Source organism: Aristolochia californica, unplaced genomic scaffold, assembly GCF_029961685.1.
Source record: "Aristolochia californica isolate CCGP_79_NKW_82.1479 unplaced genomic scaffold, dmAriCali1.0.hap1 SCAF_3, whole genome shotgun sequence".
In the NCBI taxonomy this organism is placed as follows: domain Eukaryota; kingdom Viridiplantae; phylum Streptophyta; class Magnoliopsida; order Piperales; family Aristolochiaceae; genus Aristolochia; species Aristolochia californica.
The window spans coordinates 5838375-5863015 of record NW_027181992.1 but is presented as its reverse complement, the minus strand read 5'-3'; the positions used below and the strand labels follow the sequence as shown (position 1 = coordinate 5863015).

General features: G+C 37.2%; 3 protein-coding genes and 1 long non-coding RNA gene across 5 annotated transcripts; 3 read left to right on the top strand and 1 right to left on the bottom strand.

Annotated features, from left to right (window-relative positions):
* Positions 1-330: 330 nt before the first annotated feature.
* Positions 331-1433, bottom strand: LOC137960625 (uncharacterized). The gene is made up of 2 exons (XR_011114200.1): positions 1233-1433; positions 331-762 (listed from the first exon to the last, which is right to left on the bottom strand). It is a non-coding gene; the product is annotated as an uncharacterized lncRNA (long non-coding RNA).
* A 263-nt stretch (positions 1434-1696) lies between these two features.
* On the top strand, positions 1697-8291 carry LOC137958471 (probable magnesium transporter NIPA3). Of its 2 annotated transcripts, none has more exons than XM_068805511.1 (9): positions 1697-2124; positions 2987-3043; positions 5136-5226; positions 5475-5635; positions 5759-5886; positions 5968-6069; positions 7322-7414; positions 7637-7742; positions 7841-8291. In XM_068805511.1, the coding sequence occupies exons 1-9, from the start codon at positions 1956-1958 to the stop codon at positions 7936-7938; spliced, it is 1005 nt and encodes a 334-aa protein (XP_068661612.1). In that variant the 5' UTR covers positions 1697-1955; the 3' UTR covers positions 7939-8291. The 2 variants fall into 2 exon arrangements, with proteins under 2 accessions (XP_068661612.1, XP_068661611.1); XM_068805510.1 differs by having other exon boundaries at positions 5968-6105.
* A 930-nt stretch (positions 8292-9221) lies between these two features.
* LOC137958684 (uncharacterized) lies at positions 9222-9779 on the top strand. The gene has a single exon (XM_068805771.1). It carries the CDS (start codon positions 9222-9224, stop codon positions 9777-9779), a length of 558 nt encoding a protein of 185 aa, XP_068661872.1.
* A 1044-nt stretch (positions 9780-10823) lies between these two features.
* LOC137959728 (uncharacterized) lies at positions 10824-23281 on the top strand. The gene is made up of 11 exons (XM_068807063.1): positions 10824-11419; positions 11537-11868; positions 12205-12282; positions 12433-12535; positions 14955-15043; positions 18395-18506; positions 21287-21340; positions 21796-21844; positions 22377-22471; positions 22589-22704; positions 22790-23281. Exons 1-11 carry the CDS (start codon positions 11117-11119, stop codon positions 23124-23126), a joined length of 1668 nt encoding a protein of 555 aa, XP_068663164.1. The 5' UTR covers positions 10824-11116; the 3' UTR covers positions 23127-23281.
* Positions 23282-24641: the final 1360 nt, after the last annotated feature.

Here is a 24641-nt window from a genome sequence, read left to right as displayed (position 1 = left end):
CGAGGGAGACATTGAGCTATTATTTTTTCTATTTGAAAGAGATCTTGAACTTCAGAATTTTCATATACATAGGATGTGTAGTTAGAGAGATACAAGGAAATTAATATTTATTAAGTATATATGAACATTTTTGTAATTTGTAACTCAAAACATTTCATGCACAGTTCCCAATGAAGTTTTTGGGCTCTCCAAAAAATTTCTCTCATTTTTCCTTTTTCTTTCAATTTATATCTTCTTTTACCCAACAAGAGCTACTTCACCATCATCATTGTACTTATCAAAAATACTTTCAGAATTAAAATCCCATGGTGAGCATATGCCATTAACCAATTAAAGTTCACTAAGGTTTTCTTAACCAGGCTTGGAGAAAATTCCAGAGGATAGGACTTGCTAACAATGGACTTGATAAGCTTAGGCTTTTTGTACACAGACAATGTACTAAAACAAAACTTGGTAAGTATAGACTTTTCCTATAGTGACTTTCCAAAGAACTGTTGCTGGCTTGAAGAGAATCTTTCCCTTTTGTTTTTAAGTTCTGAGTGTGACTTTCCGAAAACAACAGAGATCTAAAAGTAGGATTTCAGAGTTGTTTTCTTCCTCTTCCTTGATAACGTCTCTCCATACAATTTATCTACTACATGCTCTATAAGAATAAGAAGTATACCAGTAGGAAGCTCTTCATCAGGGTCTGCAATTGATAATATTGATGGATAATTCATTATCAGGATGACTGAGTGACACGCCATGTTTTGTTTAGAAGGCCTGCATTCGCATTCAATTCAAAAGATAGAAATTAGGAAAAGATGCTGGTCCAAGTACAAATAACCTGCAGAAGGAAGATAACAATGAACCTCTGCAACTGATTTTGGCAAATAAGGTAGTTCATATACTTGGATTAGTTTTTGCCTTTCTAATCCAACCTGCTTGCAGGCTTTGGAATCTTATCCACCTGCTGCCACTACCGGTACGCTAGTGTTGTAATGTGATACTCAATCTAACACCTAATATTATTGCTTATTTGGTGCAATGCGAACGTGTACTCCATTATTGAGTGCTCATCCGATACCTGTGTCGCTCTTACCAGCAGCTCCCGCGGCCATCACTGTTGGATCTGCTCCTTTCCGCAGAAATTACTTAACAGTTTTTTAATTATTTGACATCTGAACACCAAAAATAGCTACGACTGCTCTTCCAGCTACTTACGAAACAATGAACAATTGAAGAGTACTTACAGTAGGGCGACCAATTGGAAACTTCATGAGATTTGCATCAAGATGTAGTCCACAGAAGCTAATCAGTTTGACGATCTGATTCTTTAATGGAACGTCGGTGGGCAGGGGATTCGTTAAGATCTCAAGCGAGGTATAAAAGAACCACAGCGGCTCATTTTTTCGCCAGATTCTATTGTCTTCTCTTTATCAGTGTGGAGACGAAATGGCAGATCCCGCGTGGGTGTGATTATCCGCGGTGCCTTTATAAAATAACTAAATTTGTTTCTTCTCTTTATTATTTAATCAATAATTAGATAAAACAAAGTAGACCTTAAATGTTAATTAGTAAAAGGGCTGAGCCAAAGTAAATACGAAACCGGAATACGGAAATACAAGAAAAGGCTCGTCGTCGACGGTGCTCGTTGCGCATTGTAGCGCATTTTACCAAAACCCAAAATCCCATTAAAGAATTTGCATACTAGGAAACGAAACTGTTCTACGCATCCCCGATCCAGATTTCATCACTGGCTTTGCTTCTTTGGCTTCTAGCTTTCTCTTCCTCTACCTTGGATCTGCAGAAGACCACGGGCAATAGTTTCTGCAGCCCGAAGCGCGGTTATCTGGCTGAGATCTCTGTCCGCCACGGGAATGGCGGAGCACTGACTGTTGAAGTCGGCTCGGCCATGGCTCATGTAGAATGGACCGCGAGGATTTTGTGACGGGAAGTGACTTCAGAATTTTGGAATGGCGACCACAGGGAGCGCTACCGCCAGTTGGGCCCCTTACAAGGGCATGTCTTCCGACAATATTAAGGGTTTGGTTTTGGCGCTTTCCTCGAGTTGTTTCATCGGTGCAAGCTTTATAGTGAAGAAGAAAGGGCTGAAGAAGGCCGGAGCTTCCGGAGTTAGAGCGGGTAAGAACACATTTTATCACAATTAGTTGCTTTTTCATCGAGAGCTGAGTGTCATTTTTTATTCTATTGGGCGGACAATATTATTTTTCTGACTTGAAGTCTTAGATACTTCTTTTTCCTCTCTGGGTCGAATCGGCATGTCTCCTGTGGTAGGGAATTGTTATGTTAGCGAAGATGTTGCTATTATGTAAAGTCTATGAGTTTCTTCGACACTGATTTGATTTACTTTCCAATCTGGAAGTATGACAACCGAATCCAGCTTAGGTGGATAAAATAATTATTGGCGTTCTTATGCTGCAATAGTGCTGCCCGAGCCGTTTGAACTGGATTTTTGTCTGCCGTACCTTGCAGAATATGTGGCTTTGATTTGTAACTGGTGTGGAGGATGCTCCAAGACTGCTGCCCAAGCACTTTGAACTGGGTTTCCTGTTATGTTCTTTGCTTATGTTTATCGTTCAGAAACTTTATGGGTTGGTTAATGATGTTCAAGTGACATGTTTTCAGGATGGCTTTTGCCTGAACTGATGCTATGAGGATTTTATTTTAAGAGCGGACCTTTGAACTGGGAAGGTCGAGTTCTTGGACCTGTTTAACAAAATAGGACCTTGGACTGGGAAGGCTATGCCACTGATACTGATTAGTGTGGTCCTTTTTCCATTTATGCATCTGGTTGTTCATGTTAGTTGTATTTTATTATTTCCTTATGTTTTACTTGCATACATGTTATTCTATGTAATGTCTCTTTTTCCATTTCTTTTTTTTTTGGAATTTCATCCAGATTTCACTGCCACAATGTTGTGATGCTCTGGGGTCTACTTTTGTTGCAGGATCAAGTTTAATAAACGGTTGGTTTTTTTTGCAGGTGTTGGAGGTTATTCATATTTATATGAGCCACTGTGGTGGGCAGGCATGATTACAAGTTAGCTATCTTCCTCTGTTTACATAAAATGGTTTGCAATTTATAGTTTTTTTGCCATATTTCTTTTTAGTGTTCATTGCATAAGTAATATTCAGTATGATCTGCAACTACTATCTTCTTATCTTTATGCCTTTAGTGGATGGGCACTGTAATTCATGGGTCCTGTCATGAAGTGAGGACATTTTTTTATAAATGAGGACCCTAAACAGTGTGATAGTTTTGGATGTCTATTTGCACAAGCTTGTTTTGCTAGAATTATGTGTTCATCTTAATGACTGTACTGCTACATTTGGTTTGCTTTCATGGTCTACATTTGGTTTACTAGTGTTTCTGGTTATTTATTCTTTTATTTTTTTTAATTTCATGGTCTACACTGTGAGAGCATTTTTTTGTTACTGGTGCATAATTTCAGTGCATCTTTTTCTGCCTGTGAATGAATTACTCTGATGTTTTTGGAGTAGACTTGGCTGCAATGAAGGAAAGGATATTGTTGTAAATAGAATTGTGACAAAGTGATCTCTATGCACAATCAATTATAGAAGAAACACAAATTATAATGCATGTTGATTAACAAGATCTGTACACAAGGTTGAGTATGTTGCGGCACTGGGAAAATCATGCAGATCTTACATTATTTTTGGAATCAATAAGGACTTGTATATATAATGACCTAGTGAATGTGTGCAACCAGGTTTTCTGTAGTTCGTGGATCAATCAATTAGTAAGATCTAATAGGAGAAGCTCTGTTTGGTGAAAAGTAAGACATACCTTGAGATAGTGTGGTTTTGTAAAGTGAAGACTGGTAAAGCCTTGTGGAGGGTCAGGTTAAAAGGTGACAGACATGATTGATTGGTAAAAAAAAGGCTTGAAATGTGAATACATATTTGCATAAATCAGGAATGCTAGAAAAAGGTCAGTGTTTGCCAGCCCCATATATCAGGGAAAAAATGAGTGTGAATGGAATTTTGTATGCATGTGAAGAAATAAAGCATGATGAGGAAGATACTTCTCTCTGCTGTATATTCATTAGATTTGCTTTCCTTTGTAGAAAATTATTTTTTCTATCAGAAAAGTTGGTCTCTTTCTGTCAAATACATTGTCAAACAATGCCATATGCATCTCAGAAAGGTGAGATAGTTATGCATATGTCATGTTGTATTTGCTTCTTCCATGTTGTGACGTGAAAAAGCCTTAGAGAATGGTAAAATCTTTTTCCTGCAAGAAATATCTGTTGCTAAATAAATTCAAAAGGATTGAATTGTGTTCCAGCTACCTATATGCATCCATATATTCTTATCATTGCTATCAGTCCGAGAGGAGAGATATCTGTTGGCTGACTCTCTTTGTGATAGAGTAAGTGTAAATAGCTAATGGACTAGTTTTAATTGTAGGAAATGAAATCAATCTTCTACAGAAAATTTGTGAGTTTTTCCTCTTTTTTTTTTTGGATTTTGATTATATATACACTTGTACAGACATTATATGGGAAAGGGCAATATGCTATCAAGTCCACTAAAGTTCAATGTATTCATTTTGTTATTCAGTAAAATTTTATTTCCTTTTTATCTAGACTCTTTCTTCTCCTATGCTTTCATGTGCATTCATTTGAATTTTTTTTACATTTTATCATTTTTGAATGATAAAACAGAGATAATGATGTAATAAATGTTATGGAGTGAGGGCAATCTTATGAAAAGTTCACTATATTGTATCGGGACATTAGAGAGAGAGAAAGAAGGGAGTGAGGGAGCGAGGGAGGAAGCGTGTCTGAAACAGAATATATCTTGCCCTTTATTGTGCAATTCAATCGGAGAAGTGAAAGTAGTCTTTTGCTTCAGTGGCTTTCATTAGTTGGATTTGTTCTGTGTTCTCTGTATGATTCTTATCTCTTGTAATTACTAGGATAGCCTGGTTTGGAGTAACTTGTGATCTTATTTGCAACTAAATGCCAGAAACAAGTTGTTTATGAGTGGAGAAATCAACTCCTTATCTGATTCTATTGGCAAATAGATGCCTTATTCAAATTGTTTTTGAAAGTGAATGTGTATAGTGTATGAGCCACATGCTGATTTGCAGATGACTGCTCCAACAGTGATTGTTGGGGAGATTGCTAATTTTGCAGCTTATGCATTTGCACCAGCAATTCTTGTCACTCCACTTGGTGCACTAAGCATAATTATCAGGTACGAGACAAAATGCATCCTTGGTAGATTGTTTCTTTTTCCTCTGATTGTGAAATATTAATTGACAAGCTGGGATTATTTGATATCTACTCTCCAGTTAGAGTGTAGATAAGGAAATGACCAAAATACCCCTGAACTTGTATTTTAATACTCCCCCTTAAGCTGGAGAGTAGATCCCCAAAGGCTTGGTAAATATATCTCCCTATTGGTCTGAAGGATTTACAGTAATTATTGTATTTTTATAACAGTGCTGCATTAGCACATGTTATTTTACGAGAGAGACTACATATATTTGGAATACTTGGTTGTGTTCTCTGTGTTGTGGGATCGACTACTATTGTGCTGCATGCGCCCCAAGAGCGTGAAATCGAATCTGTGAAGGAAGTATGGGATCTTGCAACAGAGCCAGGTAAGTGAGCACATTCATTGTATGCTTGACCAACTTCTGCATGCTTGTCTCCAGGATTCATGTACTTCTTTTTTTCATTTGGGGATTTCATGTAACAAGAGTTGGTTTTACATGTCTTTGCAGCTTTTCTTTTGTATGCAGCAGCAATTATAGCAGCAGCTATGGTGCTTATATTCCATTTTATTCCTCTGTATGGTCAGACACACATAATGGTGTATATTGGAGTTTGTTCTCTTGTTGGTTCTTTATCGGTATGTAATTGTTCTGCAGATATGTAAATGTCTCTATTTCTGTCTATTCACTTCTTATTTACAACTGCTGGTTTGTGACAGGTAATGAGTGTCAAAGCACTTGGAATTGCTTTGAAGCTGACATTTTCTGGAATGAATCAATTAATATATCCCCAGACTTGGGCTTTCACCATAGTGGTTGCTGTATGTATCATAACTCAAATGAACTATTTAAATAAGGTAAAGTGAAGTGTTTTATGGGTTTTTTTCCCTCTTTAGGTGATGATGATGAGTATATTATAAGATGTATTCTTTAATGTCTACTGATTCTCTAATGAGTTCTTTAGCCATGTTTGGGCCATCCAACAACATCCTTTTACAGGTATCCATGGAATTTAGTAAATTATCTTCCCTTTTTTTTGGACTGTCTTGTGTTTTCTCTCTTTGTTTAAAAAAAAAGTAGTTGTTCTCCAAAAAAATTATAAATTGTAATATTTTATGATTTAGAGGTTTTTTTTTTTTAAATTTTGAAGCTAAAACTGGAGAGTGACAGCGTAGCTTTCTTTTATATCTTTGCGTAGCAAGATAAAAACTATGTGTAAAAGATATCTATCCGGTGTTTGTGTTTTTGGAGCTATGCGAATGAGAACCTCACCAGAACATTTGCTCTTGAACGTGGGTATTGGTTGTAAAGCAGATATGATTTTGTTAATCAGAAATGATTTCTAGTGCTTTAGTTAAAATTTAGTAGGGAAGTGATCATGTGGGCTGTTCATAAGTTCTAGAGCTATATCTACTGAAGGGCTTGATGCAACTTCATAGTCTGACTGACTGGTCTGATCCATCTCATACATCTTCTTGATGAACTTTCATTTTTCTATCATTCATTGTCCTGAGTGGACAGCCCTTTGCTTTGAGATATCTTGAATTCAGTACATTTTGGCTATGATGGCTAATAAAGACCTATGTTGGTTTATATTGTCAGATCAGAAGAAATTTCACATATCCATGTGTGTAATGTATATAGAAATATATTTACATATATTTTATGCATATGACAAATTTCTAGTGAGATTCACCAAATCATGTTGAAAAGCTGGCTTTTCTGTTTGAGCTTTGTGGACTGGCTAGGCCTTCTGAAACAATTCAAATATAATATATATAATATATATACATATGAATTTTACCTTTGTTGAGTGTCATGCTCTGGAGTTGTGGAGGGACATGTTATGCAAAAACTCTTCAGCGCAAACTCCTGTTGCACCTGTTTGAAATACATGGTGTTGCCCAATGAAATGAGTTGGCTTTCAAGTTGTTTGCATGAGTCACATGATTAGCTTTCTGTGGTCATACTATAGCACATACCTGAAGCTCCAGTTCTTGTTTTGTACTTCTGTGTGGTTCTTTGGGTTTATGTGCTTGCGTATCTAACTTAATATTTTTACCTTAATTGCAGGCTCTTGATACTTTCAACACAGCTGTCGTATCTCCTATATACTATGTGATGTTCACTTCCTTAACCATATTGGCTAGTGTGATCATGTTCAAGGTAAACTCAACTTTTGTTCTGTTTTGTGAGGCTTCCACGATTTAAAAGGAGTTGCTGGATATCCTTTTCTGCTTTCTACAAAGGGAACATAAATGAGCACGAAAGTAGAGCTGTTTCGTGGTCACCTGTACTAGGAGCATGGCTTGTTGATAAGAGAGATGGTTTTAGCCATATTCTAACTAGTATTATCGTGCTCATCTATAATTACTTTTCGATAATCAGGACTGGGATAGGCAGAGTCCTACTCAAATTGTCACAGAGATGTGCGGATTCGTTACAATCCTCTCTGGCACTTTTCTTCTTCACAAAACAAAGGACATAAGTGATGGTATGTAATCTCACGGCTTTTATTTTTGTCTTTTTTCTACTTTTTTCTATTACAGTTATTGTAGTTTATGAACTAAATGAGAACTGGATCTGTATTAGGGAATATTTCCTTGTATAAGCATGCAGACGAGGATGCTTTTTGTACAGAGGGCATCCCTTTAACACTAAGGTGTCAGGAATCCTTACGTTCACCATAGTGTTTGTCGTCATGGCCATCTGCTACTGTAGCATGCGAGGGTCTACTCTGCAATCACTCGGTGCTTGGTGCCCCTTCCTGTGCGGTTGAAAGGCAAAAGGGATTCAAGTCCCCGGAAGGAAGCATTTTACATATCCCCTTCACAGCATTGAACAGGTGCAGGCATATTGATCATTTTACAGCGGAAGTCCCATTGGCAAGAAGGCTGTAAAGTACACCAGTCGTCAGCTTTTGTGAGGGTCTATTCGAAATACATATAATTAAAACGGCACATTCATTCGTTTAGGAGGGGGAGACCCCATGTAAGATGTAGTAGTCATAATTAATATGGCAAAAATGAAATTTGAGCTATAAGTTGCGCTTAATTGTGTTAAATTTTCTCTTTTTATTTCTTCCCAAGAAATTATTTTTTATGTTCATGTCCGGATGAGTACGAAATATGTGAAACGACCATTTCATCCGTCCCATCAATGGTTGTGGATTAGTTGGAGCCGTGTCATGTCTGGAGTCTCTTGTTGAAGAAGCCTGCCTTTTATGGTCAAACTCCACAACCGGTAGAGACCCCAATCCAACTCCACTCAAATGCGTTGACAAGGTCCTACTCCACATTGCTGCTTCGAGGGTTCAAGCCTCTCCTGCTGCTTCATTCCATTCAACTGATTTACATTCTCTGTCATAAAAACCAGAAGGAAAGAAAAATCTGTTTTCTACTCTTGCACTATTCATCTTGTTAATTGAAATTAGCGATCTAATCCCTCGACTGCAACTACAAGGTGGGACATTAGCTTAACTATTTATTGTTTATTAATGGAGTCGAGAGAACGACCCTTAAGTTGGATATTCCCATAAATAATGACATAAAAAATAAGGATGTTCGGCTCATCTTTCAGAAAGTGATGCAAACCTAATTTCTTATCTCCACCCTGGTAGAGCAGAGACCATCCCATCACCAACCCTGTTTTTCTCTCCTCTTCCTTTCATCCATTTATAGCCGTTGCTTTTAAGCCAGAGTGGCTCTGAGAGTTTAATTCTCTCTTATCGTTGTGGCCTCTGTCCGTTTATGGAAGAAAGTCTTCCGAGTCTACAGTCCGGCGGTGGATGAGTTGCCCCGTCGCCCTGAAAACGATTTCTCATATTCAGGGTCCCACTTCTGCACCCATATACGATTTGATTTAACCTTCCGATAAGCAACTCCCAACGCGAAAATGTTGAAATGGAGCTCTTATTAGTTCTCTCTCTCAGGCCTCACCTCTTGAAACAGTGATCCACTCTTGCAGATCAGAGATGATTGAGCAATCCTCTGTTTCTGACGATTTCACCTTCCCCACAGTCTCAGCAACTATCAATTCTCCACCCCATTTCCACTCTTCCGTTTTCTCCTCCCCTTCTTCATCCTCCACTCCTTTCTGGTTTGTGTCTGCGTCTGAGACAAGAGAAAGTCCCGGTTCAAAACAGGGGACCCATCGAAGAAGAAGCTTCACCGAGGGAGTGGGCGCCAGGGTGCTGGTTTCTACTGCCACCAGTTCACACGATGATGACGGAGAAGGAAGCTACCTTGACGAGGAAGAGAGGATGGACATGCTGTGGGAGGACCTGAATGATGAATTGGGTCATAAGAAGAACGGACAAAGGTCGACCGTCGGCGCCTCGGATCCACCATCGGGGTCGGTGCTGGGCTCGGATCTGGTGGCCAATATGGACGACCAGTACTGCTTGCGGAGCTTGAAGATATCCAAGAGCAATGGAGTCCTCTCTCACAGAAGAACAAGCCTGCTAGTGATTCTGAAAATCATGAAGAAGTTCTTGTTGCTCCACAACTCCCACAACCCGAAAAGGGTATAAGTAAATGGATTCGCGTTCCGGGTATTGTACATCCTTATCATCAAAATCATGCATCTTGTAAGTATACAAAAGATGATTTGTATATGCAAGAAAAAAATAAAACTCATGATGGCTGGTTCGCTCTGTTGAAGAGTTTGTTAATCTGGTTAGAAGATCACCATTTCTTGTAATTTTGGTATGAGTGGTTGATCTGAAACTGTTACAGTTTTGTGTTTGCTTAAAATACATTCTCTCTTACATAATCTCAACAGCTTGGTTGAGTAGTTGCATGGTCAGTTCCATAACCAAACTCAGACATCCGAAGAACAGTGATGATTTCTGGAACATACTCGTTTCCATCAACAGTAATAATCTCGTATATAAGCAGCGCTGTTTCACGTATGATCATCCGAGAAGTCTTGACTGGGTGAGAAATATCAATCTTTCGGCGTCTATATATCTTTGATTATGGAACTTGAAGCAGTAGGCAGAAGCTAAACCAGCTGAAACTGCAGATGGATTTTCAGAGCGTTTTTCTTGTTATTTCCGCAGCAGCACTTCATCTCCTCCGATTATAAACAAGTTCACATTTAATTACTTATCAGAGTTAACTATTTCATGATCCAACGGATTTTAATTTTTTTTTTCCCATTTTGATTGAGTGGTTGAACCACCAGTTCTAGATTATATACAACGGCAAATTTGTAGTTAACTGGAGTGAATTATGAGAGTCATTGAATGCCACCATCTGTACATGGCCAACCCTGCATTAATAAAGAAAGAGGTCGATAGCATTAATTTCCCGGTTCACAGGGCGGGTTCGTATTTTCAGTACTCTCTAATTACCGATTGACATGTCGCATTTTTGTCACATGTCCCTTGGTGATCGGGATATCCTGCTTTATCCATTATCCTGAGTCACAAATGGTAACCGTATAATAATTTATCGGAGGGTGGAATGGGTAATCCGGTAAATAACCAAGTATACAAAGTGCCAGTGGGGCAGTCATCCTGAGCCGAATAGAATTGATCTAACGCTTTTGGGAAATTCTAATGCTTTTAGAAATACGTTCAAGTTGTTTGCGCCTTTGGTTCGCGGTATCGCTGGATCGAGCTTGTTCGTCACCGTGAGAATATCATCTTTGATTTCGGAGCCCTGCCTGTCTTTTATCTCAGGGCTTATTCTTGCTTTTGAGTTCGCGTTTTGTATATGTCTGTCTTCAAGCTGACGAGAGCGCAAAAGATCTGTTGAGATCAGCGCTTCCGGCGGAAAAAAGAAAGGGAACCGAGACGTAGGGTAAGTCGATTAGAGCAAGGACCAGAGAGACGTCAAAAAGTAGTTCAATCTCACAGTCACGATGGTAGCAGATGCGCTCGATAAACTATCGAAGCAAAGAGAAAAAAGTCACAGGAACTACCATAAATCAGGAAGGGAGAGTGATAGAGAAAGGAATTCCAAAAAACGGAAATCAAGAAGAGATAGAAAGGAAAAGAGAACAAAGGAGTCTAAGAAATCAAGGAGAGAGCACCGCAAAAGGGTCCCAGAATCTGATGCTTATTCATCTTCTAGTGAGGACACGCTTATTGATTCCCATAAGCCGGAGAGTGTTCTCCGACAAATTCTGAAAGAGTTTCCCAATGTTGTCAAGGAGTTGCAACAGGTATTTCTTACGTTTCGTTACTCAATTTGAGAAGTAGATGTCCACCAGTGTAGTAATGATTCAGTAATATGAGTTTCTTTACAGTTTCCTAATTTGTTCCTTCCACTGTTGTTGCAGCTATTACTAATGATTGATGATGGACAAGCCGTCGATACAAGGGGAATTTCGGACAGATATTTGAAGAAACTTCTGCAGAAACTTTTTCAGTCATTAGATCTCGAAGAACCTGATGCTGGAATTTTTTTATCGCTACAAACTGCTTCACGTAGCATGGAGATACTTGGTTCTGTACTATCATCGCATCTAAGGCCTGAAGAACGACGCTGTGCTCATTCTGCTCCACAAAATCATCTGGAACCATCAAGTACAGAAGACGGAGTGGAGAAGAATGAAGATGATGTTAGGCAAGGGGCACATATGGATGAGCCTCCACCTTCCAACAAAAGAAGGTGAGTCTTCTTTTAATTTTGCTTTTCATTAGTAGTTGGAAATGATGTGGTAGAAATGGACCAATCTGTTTTGTGAGCACTTTTTTTCCTCACTTCCTAGGTTATAAATGGCCATCAACGCTTCTGAAGCTGCAATTTAAACAAACTTGTTATGCTTAATAATTGCCTGAGGCTGGAAGAAGGAAGTTATGCTTCATGTTCAAATCAATATGCAAAAACTATAAATATGTGACTTGCTCTAGTTGCATCTTAATGTCCTTCATTCACCGGATAATTCCCATTATAAGCTTGATGTCTTAATCAGTAATCTGAATATGGTTGTCTATGCACGTACAGGATTATTGGTCCTGCAATGCCATCTAGTGAGTTACTTGCTGCAGCAGCAAAATTAACAGAAGCTGAGAGTGAGTTAAGGTGATTTGTTGACTTAAATACTTTTCAAATCAGGTCCATTGAAAATATAAATGATTATAACAGTTAAATTTGCACCATTCTCTGTCTACGTTTGTTCCAATATCATATGTCAAAGTTAAATGGGGCTTAACACTTTCTGGAATATCTCAGGGAAGCTGAATTGGATGTTGATAATGATTTATTCATTGGTCCCCCTCCACCAGCTGTGGTTGCAGAAGCTGAGACTGCCAATGAAGCAGAGCGCTTTGAAGAGGTCCTACTTCATCTTATACATTTTTTGTTGACTAATTGCTAAGTTTCTCAGCTTCTTTTGATTGTTAGGTTCCAAAATGATATTCCTTGTACTTTAAAATTTTCATATTCATTTGTCTTTGTACTTCTTCTTGGTTGTTGCTGTAGGTATATTTGTATCATACATTAATCCAATATACTTTTGTGTCTTAAAATATTAGAATTTTACTGAAAATATGTCGAGGAATTTTATTAATATGAACAATACAAGGTATGCGAACTTAGAAACTGCCATGTTGAAATACAAAATTTCTAATGAAGTTTATCTGAATAATTGAAGAGTATTTTTGTTGAGTGGGAAAAAGTCCCACATTGAAAAGTTTTAAGGAAAGGGATTGGGTTATAAGGTTGAGTAATAGGTCTTTTAAGTGGCTAATTATTTTGGGATAGTACCAGACTCAATTCATTAGTGGTTTTAGAATAGGATGTGTGCATTGACCAAAGCCAAGTTTATTTTCCCTAGGTTTTTTTGTGTGTTTTGGGCTCCATTAAGAGTTTGTAATCACGTCTTAGTAAGCTCAGATGTGGGGGAAGTGTTGGGTGAGAAAAGGTCCCACATGAAAAAGTGTTAAGAAAATTAATTGGTTTATAAGGTTGAATAGTATACCTCCTAAATGGTTAGTCATGTTGGGGTGGAATCAGGCTCAACTCTTTAGACTTTCTATATAAGACATACAAAAAAATCTTCAATTTTCTCACAATTTCCAAATATGACCTCAAGCTTTATTTTTTGTTTTTATTTTTTTAATATGTAAGTTTTAATCAGATTCAAAATATACCCATAAGTTTGTCATTTTTCCAGACCAGCTGATGAGAACCTAACTTGAATTGTTGAATGCAAGTTGTATAATCATCTTTACCTTATCTACGCAGCCTTTTTTAAATTAAAAAAAGGCTCATCCCCTTGCTGTCATTTTGAAGAAAAAAAAAGAAAAAAAGAAGTTCCCTCTTCTCTCCTGCAGTTGAGAGGGAAGGGGAAGAGTTGGGCCCCTGCCCTTTTTTCATGGCATTTAGATAAGGGGAACGGCCTCCCCATGCTCTCCTATCAAGAAAGATGGGACTTTCCTTCCCTCCTTTCTGCATATGAAAGCTCAAAATACATCATCTCTCCCTTTTCTTTCCTCTTACACTCGGGGGCGCATGCATGGCTGGAATAGTTTTATGTTCTTAACACCTAAGACCTTATTTCTCCACTAGATGTTATATCCATATTCAAAGTGCAGCAATCTTTTGGTGGTATTTGGCGTTATCTCAAAACGTGAGACTGTTTTTGGAAATTAATCTAGATTAGCAACTGGACCCAATTTGAACTTTGGGATGAAATTCCTCTTAAGTAAAATTTTTTCTCTAATGCAAATCACAGATTAGGCAAAAATAAATTGGACTAACAAAATATTATGAAAACGTTAGGTAGTTTAAAGTATGTATGATCAAGTAAGCCCCATAGGTAATATTGCTTGTTAAGAAAAATCCACAAATCTGTATGAGAGTGGAGTACTAGAATTAGAGAAGTGATGAAAATAATAAAAATCTGAGGTAGTTTAAATACTTATCATCAAGTGAGTTTTGACCATTTTTAGACAAAATAACGACTCTTCTTGTTGTGGAGGGGGACTTTCTAGTGGTTATTGGCTGGTTTTTGGTTGGCAAGTCTCTGCCCTAGTGGTTTTGGTAGATGGACAATGGCATTGTGGGTCTTTAGGCAGGTCATGAGCTGAGCTTGCCCCACACTATTAGAAGTGCAAATGGGAGAGCTGATTCTTGGCCGGATAGGAGTTGCTCTGTCTCATCCTGTTGAGAGTGATTATTGTAATAAAAACATGGGTTTGATTATTTTTTATTTGTTGGGTTCTTGGGGTTCGTTTGTTCTGTTAGGCTGCCTTTGGTGGCTTTTCATTTGTGCAGGCTGTTTCATTTTTTACTGGATTTGTTTCTTGTATTTTTTTCAGTTTCTCTTGTAATTGCTCTTTCCTCTTAATGATATTCTCATTATTTTCAAAAAAGTGGGCCCCATTTAATCCTTGTGGCATGTTTAGAAGAAGGATAGGATTTATACTAAATTGCACTCTCTAAAGTTTAATGGAAATTTGGTAAAAATTGAAAAAAAATCCCAACTAAAATTAGGAGTTGAGGGGATGATTATTATTTATATACAGTAGATTGGAAGTTCATGCGATCAGTTGTAATATTTTAGTCATATTCTCATAAATATTTTCTTATGGAGAGTCACTTCTAATGAAAATTAGATGGTGCTCAGCTATGGCTATTGATGTGATCAATGACAAAATAAAATATATTGATGTACTTATGAACTTCTTGTGATGGCTTGATTACATGTTATTTTTTTCTATCTTGACATTCTATTTCTAAATATTTTTCAGGTTACACGAATTATGGAATGTGAGGCTGATAGTCCTTATGATGTGCTTGGGGTGAACCATAATATGTCTGCTGACAACATTAAGAAAAGGTAAATTCATAGATTTGGTATGATTGAACTCCATTTTTTGTTCTCTGTAGATGGTCCTTTGTAAGTCAATCTGTTATAGTTTGTATTCGTGGAGATTGGCATGAAACAAGTTTATTATTCTGTATAAACTGCAGCTACTAATAGTAGTAGTTAAATTTTAAAAGTAATAAGCTTTTCTTTAAAGAATGAGCGCGATTTATTAAGCTTGAAGGCAAATGAAATACATTAAGGAGGGGGGTCTCTTATAATGAGAGATTGGAGAGAGATCCCCTTCTTAACAAGTGAGCCAGCAATACTATTTACTGACCTATGAAGATGACTCAAATTACAAACTACATTCTTAGAAATATCTTGAATTTCATAAAAATAGGACCAGTGATGCCATGGAGGAGCTTTCTTCCTTGAGGATCAACTAATAACATAGTTGGAGTCACTTGACGTGAAGAAGACCTTGAAACCTGCTATGGAAGCTCTTAAGCCTGTGTCTAAGAGCTTGAAACTCTGTGGATGTAGAATTGGAGGTGCCAAGGAGGCCCACAAATGAGGCCAAGATATCTCCGAAGAGTTCCAAAGCACTCCAATCCTGGAAGGGTCCACAGCTGCCCATGGAAGTGCCATAAAAGTTAAGCTTAATGATGGCTGTGTCAAGGGCTGAAGGCTAAGCAGAGTTTTCCCTAACAACGGAAGGCTCAAATCAGCACAAAGAGAGATGAGTGTAGGGAGTGAGCTCGAAAGGCAGATAGGGGTCTCAAACAAGTTGAAGAAGTGATTCCAAATTTTGCCAAGAGAACTGACAGTGGTGGAGGAGGTGCTCAATTGATTCCTCGGTGAGACCACACAGTAAACAATCAGCACTAGGAATGAGAAACTCATGCCGAATCAAGTTGTCCCTTGTAAAGAATTTGATCTTTGGAGGGCCAGAAAGTGTCCATGCAGCTGCTGTCATGCTAATTGAAGGGTTGCAGGCAGTTAACAATGCATGGCATGAGGCGGTGGTAAAGTCCTGTTGGGCGCAGGGTGCCAAATTAACTTGATTACCTGAGAGAATTGGATATCCTCTTTGAGAAGTTCAGCCATGTATTCTGGAATGGAGGACTTGGATACAGGCTGAATCCAGTCTGTCTTGAACGACCATCATCATCTAGTTTGGTTAGTTTACCAAATTTTCTTGCTAGTCTTTGGAAGACCTGAAATTTTCAGCCATGGTTCTGAGGGGCATGTTGGAGTGTTATGCCATTCAAATATGCTTTTACATGGAATCAGAGACTTCGAGTTCCATGTAGACAGTAATGTTCTGCAATCTTCCCAGTTAGACAATTGGACTAACCATCTCCTATAGCCCATAAAAAGAGATTTGTGGGATGTAAGTTAACTTCCCGAAGGTTCATATACTTTTTCGAAGATCAACTAAGTTATCTAAACTCTAGTCGACCACTGCCACCAGACAGTTAGATTAGCTCTGTTCTCCATTGTCATGCAAGGTTGGGGGTAGGTTAATGAAAGATTGCTTTTGAATGGGGTCCAAAGGTGGCATTGCTTAGATTCCTAGTAGTGCAGGGGTTTGAGGGACCTGAAGTTGACAGATCTATGTTCTGAGATGGGATTAACGGCATTGGCCAGATATCCTCTGGGAAGAAGGATTTCAGGAAGTGGGACCATTTGAAGCCATCGGCAATTGTTTTACTAGTATAGAGTTTGGCTAGAATCTTGGAATCTGCTAGGTGAACAATCTTGCATCAGTTCTTCGATAATGATAGACAAAAAAAAAAAAAAATTGGAGTTCTCTATCCAAACTTGTTGCGGACCGTATTGTCGTGGTTCTAGAAGACAGCCTGCAGTTGTTTGACGAAAAGAGAACCAACTGCAAAGGAGATTTTTATGAAAGAGTGCTTCTCGCTGTTTATGACAGAGATCTTGACTGTTTCTGGGTCTGCTGCTCAATCTCCTTGATCTTAAGGACAGTTCCTTCATAATGAGATCTCTTCAATCTGGTCTCTGAGCTCAAATTTTCTTTTCCTTCCTGCTCCTCCTTGTTACAATCTGCCGACAACTCTCCTTATCCCGTATTGCAACCAACTCGAGCCTTCCTCTGCCTTCCAGTTGCTGCTGCAGGCAGCATCATCACTCTGGCGTCCTCCTCTCACTCTCCTGTTACTCGTCTTCCTCTCGCTTCCTCTCACTCTCTTACTCTATCACTCTCTTGCCTTAAAACTAATATGCTTTAAAAATAGCTTTAAGAGTTTAACAGGTACGATTTCTATGAGTATTACAGAGGTGTCTTGTGAGACTTCATCAAAGAGTTCTGAGATGGCCTTTATTTTTTCACCGGTTGTTATGCCTCTCTTTAGCATGATTCCCTTTTTCTTCCGTATGATATAATTCATTTGGCTTTTTAGGTTTAAAAGATTCCTCCACATCTCCTGCTCTTATTTTGTGATGCTTTCTCAATGAAGTCACTGTTGTTCCTAGAAGAAAACTAAGCAACATACATTGGATCATTTGGATAGGATGAACTGATAGATGATTTGATTAATGAAACTTGACAAGAAGATGTTGAAAAAAGGAAAAACATGATAAGAACAATCACTGTGGGAATTGATTATCTTGGTTCATTTGGTTTGTGCCCTAGAACTCTTTGCAGATTGGTGGATCTGGCTTCATGTTTTGTTTAAAATGGGATCGTATGCAACTATCTCATAGAAATGTGAGTGCCAGGTAGATGTAGTCTTGTACAATAATTGAATAAATCAAAATCCAAAAAAAAAGGATCCTTGAAAGATTGCGTTACAGTTTTCCTATGACTTAAATCCCGTAATTCTATTTTGTGTTATAGCCTCTATTTCATATGAACTAAAAGATGCTCTCAACTCCAGGAAGGTATCTAGGAGAAATGTTTAGTTGCATTTGATAATTAAATTGCTGTTGAATCAGGCAGAGCAACCACGAAAATGTCATGCAAAAGCAAATAAATTTTGAGGGATGACTCTCTTTGAATGAGTGATGAAGACAATATTGTTGATTTCACTATACTGTACTCAAGCAGATAATCTTAAAAACCACATCTTGTAAAATTGAGTTTTATCATTTAAAAAAAAATTGAGTTTTATTTTATATTGTTTATTTTTTAATGAATTCTTCAATTGTTTGATGGCATATCTTACAAACAGTTTGTATATGGCTTTTTATGTAATGTGCAATAAGTAACTCTTTATTTTCGGGATCTATTTCTACTTTTTTGGTGATAAATTACTATTTCTCCTCAATTTCATTTACACAGGTAGTAATGTTTCTGGTTCAGCATTCTGTTTAGTTCAATTTTGTGTATTAATATGCATCTTTTATCTGTTGAAGGTACTGGAAGCTGTCTTTGATGGTGCATCCTGATAAATGTTCACATCCTCAGGCACACCAGGCATTTATCATATTGAACAAAGCTTTTAAGGAACTACAAGACCCAGAGAAGGTAAGGGCATTGAAAATGAATATGCGTTAATGGGTGTAAAATCTAAAGTTTAAAGTTATGGAGAAGTAAAAGGAAGAAAAGTAACGAAATCATCAACTAATGGGGAGATAAGGAGGTTCAGAAGGGATCTTAATGATGGAGAAGCTGTCACTGCATTTGATCTCCTCTAGAAACTCAGCTGCCTCTATATCAAAAGGGACATGGAAGACCTTTTGTAAAAGTGAGAAATTAAGAAGAAAGAGAGAGAGGACAGCACAAGAGAGGTGGAAGAGTGTGGCAATTTACAGCACTCATTGAGAGGTCAGAAATCGGCATCTCACTCAATTAAGTGAAAATAAGTAAAAAGGACATAAATAACTCTCTATACTAAAAACACTATAACTCCTTAATTACATCTTAGAATAACATAAAAGCCGAACAATATAATTCCCATACAAAGATCAACTTACTTCTACTCTAGTAAAACGACCAAAACACTCTTTTTCATAGATTCAAATACTCTCCTCAAGTTGGAGCATATATATCAAGACCCTAGCTTGTTACAAAATCTCACAAACTCTTGCTTTCCCAAGGCCTTAGTAAAAACATCACCTAGCTGATTTGCATATTTGACATTTGATCAATGTACCACTCATCATAACATCACAAATGAAATGATAGTTGATTTCAACATGCTTTGTTTTTTTATGAAACATAGGGTTATTGGCAACTTCTATGTGCATCACCAAAGCACCTTTGGTTGAGAAACTGAACTATTGCACAATTGATCTTACACAAATTGTGTGAGCCATTGCTTGGTATTTTGTTTTTGTATTATATTAGGATTCCACATTCTGTTTTTTGCTCTTCCAACTACTCAAAATTTCTCCAACAAATACACAATAATCAGTGGACTTCCTATCCAATTTGGACTCTGCCTAATCAATATTTGAATATCCCCCAATTTGCAAATATTATGAGATTCATGCAATAAGCCTTTACTTGGTGCCTTGTCTCAATATTCTTCTTGCAAACTTAAAATTGATCTTTCTAGGATGCTCCATTAATTAGCTAACCATACTCATAACTAATGAGATGTTAGGCCAAGTAATTGTGGCATAACTAAGTTTGTCCACTGGCCTTCCACACATGGTCCTACCCTATTATGAAGATTATGTTTCACTTCTATGGGGGTCTCAATGGGCTTTGCTCTCGGCAAACCATACTCTTGTAGCATATGCACGACATGCTTCATTTGTGTCAAAACAATTCCTACCTTGCTTCTCGCTACATCACTTTCAAAATAAAATAAAATTGAGGGATCCTAAGTCCATGGTTTGAAAATATTTTGCAAGTTCTTTGTGAAAAATTGAAGATAGAAGAGTAGAAAAGAGAAGAGAAGGAAGAGAGAGAGAGAGAAAAGCTCAAATTAGAGCTTGTGCATGACCCTCTCTCTATTTAATTAATGCACGATCCCCTTTCTATTTAATTAAGAGTGGCATTGTCAATTACAAAAATGCCCCTACTTAACACTTATGCCTTATTTCCTTATATCTCCCATTGTATATTAACTATGTACATGAAATTTGAACCATAGACATATTTTTTAACATGAGGAACAATATTACATAGAAAAATAAATCTACTGACAAGGTGAAATGACCAAAATGCCCTAGGACTGATTTTCGAACAATGTTCCTTTACCTCTTCAATATCCTTTGTATCATCCACATACAAAACTAACCTCACAACTCTAGAAGGCCTCTTCAGAACAAACAAGGAATGTTCATAATGAATTCTAATAAAACCTAAGGACATAACCGCTTTGTTAAACTTATTAAACCGCACCCTTTGCTTGAGGCCATAAATGACCATGTATGGTTTAAACATTTTTTAGTCTCCCCTTAAGCGATATACCCATGTGGTTGCATCTATATACTTTTTCCTCCAAGTCCCCATATAAGAAGGCATTTTTTATACCCTATTGAAATAAGGTCAATACTTGTTTACTGCCACAGAAATCAAAATCTGAATGGATGTCAACTTTGCTATAGGAGAGAAGGTCTCAAAGACATCCACACCATAGGTCGAGTATAACCGTTAGTGATGAACCTTGCTTTATACTTCTCATGGGCCCTTTTGCCTTGTACTCAAAGAATAGACCCAGGGATAGCCACAATGGCAGCGTTTGAGGGTAGCATAATGTTCAATATCCCTATAAAGTATGCTTCCATCACCACATCGATGGTCTGCTTCCATGAGGAGACAACAAAGTATCCTGTGCTAGAGAAGGAATACAAGAAGATAAGGACAAAGCAGAAGTCTTAAATGGACCAGAAAAGGAATCAAAAGACAAACTTAGAGATACGATGTTAAGTAGCATAAACACCCTTGCGGAGAACAATGGGAAGGTTCAAATCACTTACCTCAGGAGTCATTGGCAAGGATAGAAGAGAGGGAGATTTCAAAGGTGTTTGGGAGGTTTCTACAAGGATAAACCTGTAGAGGCTTTGGCTTGGCAGCAATTGAGGTAGTACTAGGAACATCCTCTACCAGAATAGTAGCAACGACATCTACACTATGTGATGAAGAAATAGTGGACTCATCGGAAAGAATGTGACATTGGTAGAGATACAAGTTTTTGGTGTCTGCACAAGCTGCTAACTCAAGTAGAATTAATATTGACATTAGCAATTTTTTTTCTTTTCTTTTCTTTTCTTTTTTCCCCCTTAGTTGTGCATCAACATTTTTTTTATAGATGGAATTTTCTGTTTTTTCTAAACTCTTTGCTTCTTTTGCAGAAAAAAGCTACTGATGATAAAATTAGAGCAAAGGAGGAACGTGAAGCATTCAAGGTATGAGTGTGAATGTATAGTAAAACTACATTCTTGTCTCTTAGATTAGTTTTTGATAATTTTCTTTTATAAGGAATGAAAAACTTTTTAATCCTTTGTTGTCAATGAAACCCTCTGCAACATCTGTTACACCCCTCCCTCCCTCTCCCCCCCCCCCCCCCCCCCCCCCCCCAAACTTATAGTTTTTAATCTATGTTTTATTTTTCTTTGCTGTTGTATCTTTTGTTCTTTGTTTTTTGGCTCTTTTCCTGAATAAAATCTTTTTTCCGTTAAAAAAAAGCACCTTTGGTTACTACTAGAGAAAAGGGGCCTATTTAGGAATGTTAAATGACTGTTGTATCTTGCCTACTTCGGGAAGTTATTTAGTTTTGATTTGATGAACTGGTAATAGGTTGTGGTTTGAGATTGATAAGTCAATTATATATTTTTCTTAACATTTTTATTACCTATTGCAGGCTGAAATGCGAGTTCACCGTGAAGCAGCTCAATGGAGAAGGTCGCAAGGTTGTCCATCATATTCTGATTTTTTTTTAAAGTCATATTCTGAAATTTTTGGAATTAACCGTGTCAAATTCTTGGGAGAGACTATTTGACAGAGCAAAACAAGAAAGGAAGAAGCTAACTCTAAAAACAAATATGTGATTGACTGGTTTGGTGCATTTGGTTGAACAAAAATGAACTGATCTGAACACTGTCAGGACAAGCCTCCGTTGATAATGATAGTTAACATTTCAGAAATGGAAAATGTAAATAATATTTTAAAAATATACTGAGCTTCAGCTAGAGAACTAGGTGTAGCATGATGGTCTACCACAGCATACCACTGGTTTTAGCATTTGGTGAAGCATATCCTGATCATCGAAATGTGCCCATGCGCTTGCATTTTTAGGGGAAGTTATATATCGACATTTGTGCTAGTCTGTATATGACATATTTGCTTTGCTGTTGTTCCTTAGGTTTTCTTATTGCATTTTTCCAATGTTCCAATCCCTGTGCAAAAATTGCATTGAATGTGTTCTTCAACTTGTGAGGACAGGCATATCCATGGAGGGTGATGATGAGCTTTTGGCAGAAACCGAGCCACCACCAAAAAGAGAAGAGTGGATGACCACACTCCCACCTGAAAGAAAAGTATGCACTATATTAGTCTCATGTCAAACTACAGTCTAAACCTGCAAAATTTTCTTCCTTTTCTTTATTTAAGTTTTTTATCCTGTAATTGTTTTTGAGTTCTTGTTATGTTCTCAGGCAGGTGTGAGCATGCACTCTACTACGTCATTTAGCAGGACTGGCAAAGAAGGACGTGGGGATACTAGTGTTTGGACGGATAGTCCTTTTGACAAATCTCAGAAAGCAAAGATGAAGTATTGCATTCTTCTATGCTATAGGGTTTACATAATAGTCAGAATACTCTTGTTTTAAAAGATTTTAAGCGTTTATTTTATGCAGTTACTTGGAGGCTTACGACAGAGCTCGAGAAATTGCAGCTGTGGAAGACGAGCAACGTCCTTCTTCACATGCAGATTTGGTGGATAAATATAACCAATCTAAAAGATCAAAATCGTTGGTCCAGAAGTATCAAGAGGAGTCGAGTAATAAAAAGAAGAAAAAGAATAAAGAACCTAAGAAACAAGAAGAATGGGTTGGCCAACATCCATGGAAGCCATGGGATCGTGAGAAGGATTTGGTTGCAGGTCGACTGAGAGTTAATTTAGATTCTAAGAGCATGGCGGAAGGCTTGACTTCTCGTTTTGCATCTGGTGATATCCAGAGGAATTTCCTGTAAACGTCTACAAATTATAGTTACAATGTGGTTGCCCGCAAGGGAGTGCTTGTATTAAAGGCTGGTATTTTATTAATATGTTACCAGTGCTGATATTGTCTCAAATCAACATGGTTTCAATGCTATTCTCCTCTATGCACGAAGCTATTTTACCATTCTATTGAAGGGCTCAGTTATATTACCCAAGAGATTTATTTGAAAATGTAAAAGGGATCATCCAAAGTAAAAAACCTTATACCACATCAAAATATCAAAATCTGAACTCCTAGGGTTTAAGGGATCATCTAAGTGGAAATCTTATTCAAATCTTGATATTTATTTACTCATGTTTTTCTTAATATATATAACTCAAATTTGATAGATTGATTGCTCTCTTTTATAGGATTCATGCTTGTGGAAGATACATTCGTCTCTACATTAGGCATTCATCTTTTCTTCTGATATTCCCTCGAAAGCATATATAAATATTCACGAACTTTACGAATTTCTTCACTTTCATCCATGTACAACTTTGGTAATAAAACTTGATCTAGCCAACTCCAATGGCCAAAATTAAAGAAGAATTTTTCTAATATTTGTGAAATTTGGTAAGCATTGTTTGTGCTATCAATGAAATAACATAATCTATACACTCACACTAACTAGTTAATGTTAACTTAATATCACATATTTTTTAAAAGAAAACTTCAATGTGTGGGTATTTAGTGCCTAAGAATAACTCAATGACCTCACAAAACACTTTCAATCTAGAACATATTTCATTTACCATTCTTCACTCTTCTTTAGTTGGCAATTTCATGTTTATTTTTTCTCGTTGTTTTAAACGAGAAAATACATCTTTGTATTCTAAAGCCACTTGAAGCATTTTATAGGTAGAGTTCCATCGAGTTTACAATCCAAAATCAACTTCTTTTTGCAAGAAATTCTCAATTAACGAGTCATTTATTCAAATTTCTTAACTCTTTGAGGGCTTGCAATCCGATACATAATCCACTTCTATTGGATTTTATCAATGCTAGTATAAACATAATATAAAATATATAATTTTTAAATAACATAAATAAAAATTTTAAATATAACTTGAAAGAGTCATCCATGTAGTGAGTTGTAATGACCAAGTACCTTTTCTTTTGCATTGAAGTTCGCATGTCAGTCATAATGGCTACAATATTTATGTACTACCAAGTCAATGTCATTTACATCGAATTCCTTGGAATAACTCAACCTCACTATTGTCTTATTTCCATGAAAAAAATTATGAAATAGAATCATTAAACTACCCAAAATATTAATGGGTTATTTGGTTAAAATATAACAATGCATCTTATTATCATTATCTTTGTAAATGATCTTGTACATTAACTTTTAAGTTAATGCCAAATAAATCTCTTGGGGAATAATATTCATCACCATTAACCTTCTTATTGCCTCTAACTTGATTAAATAATATCGTGAATTGTACATCTCTAAACCCTAATGCACGATCATTTTTTACGTCAACAAAGCAAACTAGACCGG